Source organism: Clupea harengus, chromosome 25, assembly GCF_900700415.2.
Source record: "Clupea harengus chromosome 25, Ch_v2.0.2, whole genome shotgun sequence".
NCBI classification, from domain to species: domain Eukaryota; kingdom Metazoa; phylum Chordata; class Actinopteri; order Clupeiformes; family Clupeidae; genus Clupea; species Clupea harengus.
The window spans coordinates 14,483,233-14,494,855 of record NC_045176.1 but is presented as its reverse complement, the minus strand read 5'-3'; the positions used below and the strand labels follow the sequence as shown (position 1 = coordinate 14,494,855).

General features: G+C 39.2%; 1 gene segment (V, D, J or C); it reads left to right on the top strand.

The window, feature by feature from the left end:
- Positions 1-4,760: 4,760 nt before the first annotated feature.
- LOC116219656 lies at positions 4,761-5,383 on the top strand. The segment is given in 2 exon segments: positions 4,761-4,900; positions 4,994-5,383. Coding segments are annotated over 2 exon segments (375 nt in total).
- Positions 5,384-11,623: the final 6,240 nt, after the last annotated feature.

Genomic DNA, 11,623 nt, shown 5'->3' with positions numbered 1-11,623 from the left:
TGCACTTTACATATATCTATATCACATCTGCACTAATCACCATTATTGCTGCTCATGTTCTTACTGTTCATACCACTTCTTATGTCATCCTGTATATATCCTATTTATCTATATTTATATTACCATTATGCACATACTCTGCACTCTTCTACTTTGCACTTCTGGTTAGATGCATTTTGTTGCCTCAGTACTTGTACTCTGTGCAATCACAACAACGTCGAATCTAATCTAATCTAATAATAATAATAATAATAATAATTAATTTAATGTATAGTATTCTGATACAACTAGGGACACAATGTGTTGACTTTTTCTGTTCTCCAGCATTCAATTCAGCGTTGGTAGAACTCATTATAATAACTTTCCACAAGCCCACACAACTGTTGTAGTTCATAAATGTATTACATCCCTGACATAAAAAGCCAGTGACAGTTTTATGGCCATTGCTGCTACTGCAAAAAATGTAGAAGTATATATTTCTTATTCCAGTTATGGAGGAAAACTTGCCACAAAGACAATAATCCACATCACTGAACATGACAAAATGAAAGATGAAAGAGACAAACTACAATATTTGAGTAATGGCCAAGACATCTTCAAAAGGGTCTCCTCCTTAATCTATGATATTATTTGATTGACTTCCAGTCACAGAAAGACGAGCAATTTTTCCTTTCTGGCTAAAGTATGCACTTTTCATAGTAACCACAAACAACTCAAAATCTGAACTGTTATACAGAGTTATACTCTGCACTTTATGCACCTCCTACACATGACAACACAGACACATAACACAGACATGATGAGAAGGTGACAGATGAGAAGGTGACGGATGATTGATCAACAAACTTCAGCCATGATCCACTGGATGAAGACATCACTCATTATGGCTTTCTGTTTATTTGGTAGGAGGATATATTTGATTGGAAAGTACTCTTCTTAACTTCCCCATGAATAGTAAATATATCTTTGTTCTCTTCACAGTGTTCACTGTCAAGGGGGACTCTGTTAGTCAGCCTAAAGATGTGACTGGTCTCAAGGGCAGAATGGTGACGCTCAGCTGTCAGTTTGACACCATTGGAGTAATGCCATACTGTATCTTTGGAACCAACAAAAACCAAACAGTTTCCCTAAATACATGCTATGGAGAAATGCTATTGGAGAAGTTGTTGAACATGGCTTCAGAGGGAGATTTTCCACAACACTCAACACAACTTCAAAAACTGTTCCTCTGATCATCCAGAATCTACAAGTGTCTGACTCTGCTGTGTACTACTGTTCCCTGAGCTCCACAGTGACAGCTGCACACTGAGCACTCACACAAAAACCCCTGGGTCTACTTACACAACGTCTACACACTCAGCACTCACACAAAAACCCCTGGGTCTACTTACACAACGTCTACACACTCAGCACTCACACAAAAACCCCTTGGTCTACTTACACAACGTCTACACACTCAGCACTCACACAAAAACCCCTGGGTCTACTTACACAACGTCTACTTACACCTTGCATGCAGATACTGGCATGTTCACTGAGAGTACCTTACATGGCATTCGGTGGGAATCACTAGTTTTAGAAAATATTTGCATCATTTCAAATAGAGAAAATAAATCAAAATCATGGTGTACACATTCAATAGTATTTTGACAAGTCATTTAATCAGTGGAATTATAAGCGAGGAGGCTATATACAAAATTACAATTCCTTAGCATTCCCTACAATCGCCAGATTAAAACTAAGAGGGACTTAGTCATGGATTTGAATCACTGTCTTCATTAAGTTTTTCCTAACTCTCATGGGCTACATCTTTAATTTTATTCATTATGGAAGGCTGAGCAAAAACCAATCGCCATCACAGAAAAAAAAATCGCTTTTCTGTTCAGGTAGAACATAGCCCAGACAAACATCTAAAAGCATTGAAGGTAAACTACAGGTAAGAAGAGGATAAACCTTCTCTAGTCCAAGTGCTCAACATTGTATATGTTAACAATTAAATTATGATTTTGAACTCACTTGAATTAATTACTAAACTCAAAAGTTTTCTTCGGAATGATACAGACAAATGATAAGGCAGTGAAACTGTCAAGACTGAAATAACTAATAAATAAAACATTTAATGAGACAAAAATATGTTGACATGCTGTATATCCCATTTCAGCCACAAGGAGGAGTCATGTGTCAGTGGTGTGTCAGACATAAGGGAGTCTCCTGCAAGTCTCCTCAGTGTCAGACTGATCACACTACTGCTGTCAGTGTTTCATGCCACACATGATGCCTCTTTCATGCTACTGGATGAGGATCTTTGTCATCATAGCTACCTATTGTAGCGGTACTCTGGTGATGACATTTACAATGTTACTCTACAGAGTGTTTTGGATCAGTATCTTAGCAGGTACCTTACAAAATGGACAGAAATGTGGATCTCGAGGGGCACTGTATTTTGACAAATCATCTATAAATGATTTAACACTTGAGATGACATTTGACTATATTTAGTTTTTTCTCTTTTCAGGTGTCTGTATGGGAAATAAAATCACTCCAGACAGAACTGAAGTCTCAACAGAGAAGGAATCTAATGTCACCTTATCCTGCAGCTACTCTTCAGCATATGCTCTACAGTGGTATCGCCAGTATCCCAGATCAGCTCCTCAGTTCCTCGTGCTCATGCTACACAGCACTGGACAACCCCAAAGGTCAGAAGTAGATCCTCGTCTGATGGTGAAACTAAACAAAGAGAAAACTCAAGTCCTTTTGGAGATCTCCTCTGTTCAAGTCTCTGACTCTGCACTGTACTACTGTGCTCTGACGCCCACAGTGACACAAAACCACAGACTGCCATACAAAAACATGACTGGCACTGAGGGAAAGAAATGCATGTACATTGATAGGTGAAAATTCACCCTCTAGTTACCTCAGGACTCCGGAGCTGCATATAAGTACATTTATTAGACAAACAACAATTGCAATCGGGCTCACTCCCAGCACAAGGCTGAAAGTGAAGCAATATTAAACACATCGCACAAGGTTTATACAGAAATAAGTTGAGCGTTCAACAGAGATAACTACGTAGTGGATTTCTGATGTCCGAGGCAAGGATGGAAGTTTTGCAAGGTCGGAAGAAGCACAGTTCGACCCTTCTTATCACCTCTGGTCTAAACATGCTCTTGTACATATGCAGACTAAGTGGCACCTAATATTCTAAGTTACACACACGCAGAAACACAGAAAAGCCATGTTCCTGCTTACATAAGTACATGATTCATACAAGGAATATATTAATACAATGTACTTGATTCATATATTCTTAAGTCATTAACAGTGTTTGGAAATTATCTCCATCATACATCACAATACATCTACACCTACTGGCATTCACTGCAACAATTGGGACTCCTCTGTTCAAGTGTAACTTAACTGCTTATTATCTAGAATCTATTTACCTCTTTTCTTTGGGGATTATTTTTGTGTGAGGGCCTGAGAAAAATGTGCTCAGAGAGTACAACTGCAGAGACATTTAAGAGGAGTCATCTAGATGAGACATCACAGTATGTATACTGAACAAGAGGGACACTTTATGCTACAGATGTCACACATAGGATTTAGACCTTTACCTGTGATCGCTGCCTTTTCATACAACACTGTGAGCATGCTCTTTCTACTGTTTCTTCTTTTAACAACCACAGGTAGGTTTTGGGAGCCTTCTTTAAAGTTTAGTGGGAAATCATTTTTTAGGGGAAAAAAACGAATTACTGTCTCAAGGGTATGGAATGAATGAATATAATAAAACCATAGAATAACAATTCCACCCTTAATTTTGCAGGTGACAGTTAACAGGATGGTATGGCTCCAGCCATCCAAGAAGAAATTGCGATCCCTTTTGACCATAGGCTGTTATGTCTCTAAGTGTTACGTGTCTAATTACTAACACAACTGTTCTCTAGTATTAGCACCTACTCTTTTGAATTTCTTCTTTTGGGCACTTCACACACTTAGAATGGATCCTCTGACTTACCTGCTTACTGCTCTGAATTTTAATTTCAGGACAAATTAATTGTTTGTCTCTGCAATGTAAACAATTGACCACATGGTGGCAATACAGGCCTAGTCTGTGACTGACCACTCTAGTACAGTACGTTTGATTTTACTTCATCATTCCATTTGAATAATATTCGGATTTCAGTCCAGACTAAACTTCACCTCCAGGTCAGTTCCTCTGATCATCCCGAATATACAAGTGTCTGACTCTACTGTGCTCTGAGGCCCACAGTGACAGGACTGTAATACAACAAATACAGCCCCACAGCCCCCACCCATTCTCTCAAACCAGTACTTATAATGCCCAGCTGTGAGAGGTGAAAAATCATGGCTGCACACGTTCACTTCAATGAATAGAAAGTGGGTAAAACCAAGTTGACTGACATAATTATGTTCATAGTCCATCAGTTTATTATCTACATGCACCGTCTCTTTAATCAATAAACATAACTGAGGCTCAAAAGCATCAATACAGTCTAATATCGTAATATGAGACTATTGAGATTGTGGAATATTTCAAATGCATCTGTCAGCATTCAGTATCCTATATCCAAAGCAGATAGCTGATCGAAAAGACTACTTCTCTCATATGTTAAGAAAACATTTACTACAAACACTTACAAACAGATATATGAAATACAGACCTTTCCAAATTATACTATGTCGAAATGTACCAGTCAGCTTCTCACAAAGTCTTTTCTGTTTGCCAAGAGGGAGGAGCTAGAAAGAGAAGATCATGATGCCTTCATGGTGCCTACCCATGGGTGTCTTGAAAGGACTGACATTCAAGTTGTGTAGACCTTGGATTTGCAGACCTCCACAATGATCTTCTTTCTGGGCATATTACTCATGGACCTTTCAGGTAAACACAAAGTCAAAATTAAATAATGAAGAAACAGTCATAAGAGAATAAAACAATACAGCATGTTTTAGCATCTTTTTTTTCTCTGTGCAGGTAAAACCTCTGGGAATAAAATCACTCCAAATAGTGTTGAACTCAACACAGTGGAGGGAGATAATGTAACCCTCTCCTGTAACTACAGCTCTGGAGACTATCTACAGTGGTATCGCCAGTATCCAAGATCAGCACCCCAGTTTCTCTTGTTCATCACTAGTCCTGATAAGACAGACAAATCAGATGTGGAAGCACGATTCTCTGGGAGAATGAATAAGGAGAGAAATCAGATGTTTCTGTACATCTCCTCTGCTAAACTCTCAGACTCTGCTCTCTACTACTGTGCCCTGAGGCCCACAGTGAAGGAAACTGGCAAACTGTCTTACAAAAACTGACATGACGTGACATGAGATGACATACATCATACCTTACTCTCCTTACAAAAACTCTGCACAGAGTTTGCACAGAGTGGTAACCACTCGCATAGATTCAAGTAATTAAATACATACATGCACTTTTATTATAAAAATATCCATACATTATGATTCCAGAAATAGTCTTGTAAGAATGAATTACTTCAATCCCATCATTGTAAAGTAACCTCTGCAAGAGCCAATGTCTACTAGTGAGTCATAAGAAATAAGAGAAAAATAGATTATATTCTGTCAAAATGTATTTTATCGCACAAGACAAAATACAGAGCTGCCTTTGGACTGCAATACCACTGGACACCATGCTGGGGCGACACTACATGTTCAAAAGATGACGATGTCTCTATTTGTTTTGGTACAAATTTCAAGCAAACGACGTCCCTCGATATGTGCTGCAGAGATACTCTTTCGGAGATGGGGACAATAGTGATGGATTCAAAGAAAGATTTATAGCGGAACTCAACACCACTGCGAAATTTGTTCCTTTGACAGTCAAGGATCTGAAAGTGTCTGACTCTGCTGTGTACTACTGTGCTCTGAGGCCCACAGTGACTGTTGCAGACCACACCGTCATACAAAAACACACAGGATATCCTTTATTCATATCTGTCACATCATACTCTCACACATAAGGTGATGTGATTTCAGTCATAAACTGATAAAGACTGAATAGAAATGGCTGTCATGTAAGATTCTGGCTATCAAATGTCTAAATTCAATCCTAAACATGTTCATGTTCAAAGTCACTACAGTATCAAATGAAAGAAACAAATGTAACAAAAGACTCCAGCCTGAATCCCTTTGTTGTTTTCTGTTTGCAAGTTCTTCCTTGCTGCACTCAGAGTCACAAATGTGCCTCAGAAAGTAAGGTTAAGTTGAACATATTTAGCAGATGGTTTTGTCCAGAGTGACTTACAGAATATATTCACAAATGAACACAAATGAATAAAAACAAAAAGCATCATGCACTAAATGATAAATGAATGCTTATTAATGTAGAACATTGTCTACATTCCATGCAAGAATGGCTCAGACAGATTAATTTACTCAGCTATTAGAGTTATTTTCCCTTCTGTCTGATGTGAACATCACCCATATCTAATCAGAGAGGGCCATTCAGTAAGACTACTATACTGAATGCTGTACTGTCACTAAGCATCAGTAACAATAAGACAATATTATGTACTCTTATACTTATTAAAACAATTGTACCAACTGTATTAAATGTAGACTAACCAGCAGCACAACAAAATAATTTCTATTTCTACAAATAATGCTGTTTGTGGCTCAAAGAAATTTGAAACAATTAACAAATATTATTTTATGAGCAAAACTGATATTATTAACTAACATGTTTAGAATTTGAAGAAGTAGAGACATTTTTACTCACAGTAAAGTGTCACTTGAGATGATCTTCCGTTAATCTTTTTAAGGTATTCCTCAATGCCTTAACATCTGCACAGTGTGTAACTGTGTCAGTACAGAACAGAGGAAACAAAAGTACAAAAGCACAAAACAAACTTTGGAATGTTTGCCTGCTGCTGCTTATTATGATGAAAACATCAACTTAGTGTGACATCACAAAGAGAGCAGTGATGAGCCGGAAGAAAATGGTGACAGTTTTCTTCCAATCCCTTCCCTTAACCTAACCTGTGTTTGTATCTAGTTCCTACCCTGACACTCACCTGGGTTCATACTCTCCCGAGAGGTTACCCCCCAACACCCCCACCCCTTACACTGGCATGCCATAGTATAGATATTGATGTTTAGATAATTAGGTGCAGTGCATCATTCAGACAGTGAGGTAAATATATGTTAAATCCTTTCAAGGTGTATGTGTTGTTGTCCCTGGTATTGACAAGTGGTCTAACCCATCATGAGTATGGAAGGTGGTGGGTCTGGGATGCCAGACACCACTGTTGGGCTTCTGGAGGTGTTGTGGGCCTAATTCAACTAAACACCGATGAAGGAAGGTGCCCCCTTAACAACCCCAGTGAAAGGCTCACTAAGCCATCTTTGCTCTTGTTGTTGTTGTAGTAATTTTTTTAAGTATTGATAAGATGAATGTAAAACACCTTGCTATTATAATACTTGGATTAGGTTGTTGGGTATGAGTACTTCAATGTGACAGTGAGATGTTTGGACGCTGTGGGAGTCCTTGACCAATAGCACCAGGAATTTAACACATTTTCCTGGGTATAAATAAAAACAAAAAAATTCTGCTGTTTGTTCAGTTCCTAAAAACTATTGTGACTTCAAAGGCAATATCATTTTTGAATTGCTTTAAAAACGTTTGCGCTCTCATGCACTGGTATACATATAATCATTTGTAAATCACCATTCTTGTAAAAGGCAATATAGTATTTATTTTCCTCTCACAGGAATCATGATGAAATGACTTCAAACAGGGCTGAGGTCTCTGCTATAGAGGGATCTGTTCAACCCTTTCCTGCCATGAGTTAGCGGAGTCAGCTGAAGGCTCTGTATGGGTGCCCTTATAGTGCAAACAAATGGAGGGTACCTGCCTCAAAGTGAAGATCTGGATGCTCTTACATTAAAAACATAGCACACAGGGACATTTTTAAATTAAACAAACGCAAGTACAGTCATCACAGTCAGTATCGAAGTGCTCTACAGGTGTCAGGGGCGCAGGCTCGTAGCACTGCTGGGAACTGAGGGAACTGAGGAAAACGCCGCTGCGGCAAACAAAACACGTCACACTCGGCAAGGCACTAACTAAACAATAACTAGGATGATACGCAAAACGGGAACTAAGGCGATAGGCGTAATTTATACAAACTATGACGGGAGCGAATGTAATCCATATGAAAATCAGGTCGCGGGAAATCCAAGGTTGTTTATCCGTTGAAGTGCGATACCAGACACCACGTGAAGGGCGAGTGAGGTATATGTAGGGGCTGTGACAGGTGTGGGTGATTAGGAACCAGGTGAGTGTAACACGGTGCAGGTGAGTGAGGATACAGGTGTGAATGATCAGTACTCCGGTGACTGAGCGTGGTGCTGGTGAGTGAGGCGAGAGAGTGGAACAGGTGTATGTGCTTGTGTGATTGGGGACCTGAATGCAGCTGATGAGCGTGCAGCTGGGAGAGTTAGTGAGCTGAAGGGGGCGTGGCCGGAGCGGAGCTCCGCAGGAACCTGACAACAGGGGTACGTTCGTCATAGGATTGAAGCTAAGTTAATCAATTGGCCTTTTAGCCCGTTAAGATTAGCGAGCTGATTGAGAACAGCAAATATCGGTTCGTTAACGGCTGACCCGCATCCTAATCATGTGGTTAATTTCAAGCAGGCTAAAGTTATCATGGCATTTGCGTGTGCACGTCCTACTTCAAAAGGCAGGAAAGGTCGATCACCAAAACCATGATTTTCTAACGGTATAATGGTTCTAAACTCAAAGAAAAGGGCTCTTTTTTTCCTCCGCTGGCGAGTAGGAGATGAACATGAACGCTTATGAAGAATACAAGACCATAATCATGGCAAAATTCAACACTACCACCGCTGTGAGAGCAAGGTGTGTTGGGATGTTAATAGAGTGATATCTATGTATGAATACCTGATGCCAAGTGTCAGCTGGTACAGAGGTTTCATCTACTGGTTTGCATCTGCATGGTTGCTAGTTCAAATCCCCTCACCTCCTTCCTCGATGTAGTTTTACATTTCCTTGGAAGTCGCTTTGAATAAAAGCGTCTGTTAAATGACTAAATGTATTAATAACAAATGCAATAAATTGAAGCAGTGAAAAATAAATTGTCTGCATTTCTCTCTATTCTTATCATGAGTCCACCGTAATCATTTTCTACAATAATGATATGCTATGGTGTACTAATAACACTCATATAATTATGAGTGCTTTGTTCTCCGCATCACCGACACTACAAAAATGTACCACTCGCAAAAAAGCGCAAGACAGTCAATGTGGTGTTTGCAATAAATGACTCGAGAAGGTATTGTAAATTAATGATTCCTTGTCGGCTGAATCGGTAGCGCTCATACAAGAATAATGGATCTTGGCGATCGCAAAGTACTCTCTCCCTCCGCTAATCTAACTCTAATATCAGTCCTTGGTCAATGGGATCCCTCCTTTTTCCGGGGGTGTGGCAAGCTTATCCAGCTACACTTAAGTTAGCCTGCCCTGGAGCAGGTTAGTGCTAATCGATATGTAACTATGGTGATTTATCAAAAGTTGCTTCCACGAACCAAAAAGAGGGGCGTTTTTTATTTTAGCCTGAACATTAGCTCGCTAAACCGTTTAGCGAGCTACGACGAATACCCCCCCAGGTCTGTTAAATCTCACAACATGACTTCTGGCAGGAAAGCTGCTCACACCTGCTGATGTATGTGTGATAAGGTGAAGGTGGAGCTTTGTGCAGTCTGAGAGGAGCATTTCAGTGTCAACCATTCAGTGTTGGAATTACTTTCTTGAAGCAGCCCACACCATGTTGCTGTATGGACTTATCTTGTTCAGTGCAACAGCAGGTATGAATTCTAACTTTAAGATGAAGATAGTTTGCAATAGGACATAAGTTAACTGATGTTTTCAACAGTAAATCAGCAGTCTAATTTTTATTCTATATTTCAGTTATTTTAAAGACCTTCACCTATTTTCTGTTTTTTTCCAGGTGTTAATTTAGGTAATACAATCACATCAAACCAAAATCAAAGTTACACTGAAGACGGATCTAATGTCACCTTATCCTGTAGCTACTCTGCATCCAGTGGTGAAACGCTACAGTGGTATCGCCAGTATTCAAGATCAGCACCCCACTTTCTCTTGTTCATCATTAATCCTGATAAGACAGAAAAATCAGATGTGGAACCACGATTCTCTGGGAGAATGAATAAGGAGAGGAATCAGATGTTTCTGGACATCTCCTCTGCTAAACTCTCAGACTCTGCTCTCTACTACTGTGCCCTGAGGCCCACAGTGAAGGAAACTGGCAAACTGTCTTACAAAAACTGACATGACGTGACATGAGATGACATACATCACACCTTACTCTTCTTCCTTAAATTCTGCACAGAATTTAAGTAATTCAATAAATACATACATTTTTATAATAAATATATCCATGTATTATGATTCCATAAATAGTCTCTATTTTAAGCATCAATTCCTTCATTTCTGTGTTTGTAAAGTAACTGAACCTCTGCAAGAGCCAAGGTCTACTAGTGAGTCATAAGAAATAATATTACTGTCCAAATGTATCTTGCATTTAGGCATTTCAATCAATTTTTTTTTTAACGCAGAAGACAGAATACACAGCTGCCCTTAGACTGCAATACCACTGGGAACCATGGTGGGGCAACATTTGAACACTACATGTTCATCAGATGACGATCATTCTTCTTTTAGAGCTGAGAAACAGACATTAGAGAGCTCCAATCTCACAGCTCAGGCATCACACAGAGCAGTCATGACCCTCTGGACAAATCTCTTACACATTCTGATCTGTTATTACTGCAGTAAGAAAACTTTTCTCATTACATTCATATTATTGATTGATTGTTCTCATTTACATTTAGCTGATACTCAAAGCAACTTATAATACTTTCCCATCTGTGTAATTCTCATCTTGTAAAATGTGTCTGCCTCTTTTTGTTTTACAGTTGGGAGAGGGATGGAGGACTCTGTTGATCAGCCATCAAATGATGTAGTCGGTGTAGATGGTGAAGTAGTGACACTCCACTGTACATATGATGTGACTACATCAACATCTCAGATCTATTTGTTTTGGTACAAATTTCAATTAAATTACATCCCTCGATATGTGCTGCAGAGATACTCTTTTGGAGATGGGGACAATAGTGATGGATTCAAAGAAAGATTTAAAGCAGAACTCAACGCCACTACAAAATCTGTTCCTCTGACAGTCATGGATCTGCAAGTGTCTGACTCTGCTGTGTACTACTGTGATCTGAGGCCCACATTGACTGTTGCAGACCACACCGTCATACAAAAACACACAGGGTATCATTTATTCATATCTGTCACATCATACTCTCACACATTAGGTGATGTGGTTTCTGTCATAAACTGATAAAGACTGAATAGAAATGGCTGTAATGTAAGATTCTAGCTATCAAATGCTAAAATTCAATCCTAAACATGTTCATGTTCAAAGTCACTAAAGTATCAAATCAAAGAAACAAATGTAACAAAAGACTCCAGCCTGAATCCCTTTGTTGTTCTCTATTGTTGAGTTCCTGTAACAAATGTGCCTCAAGGAAAGTAAGGTTAAGA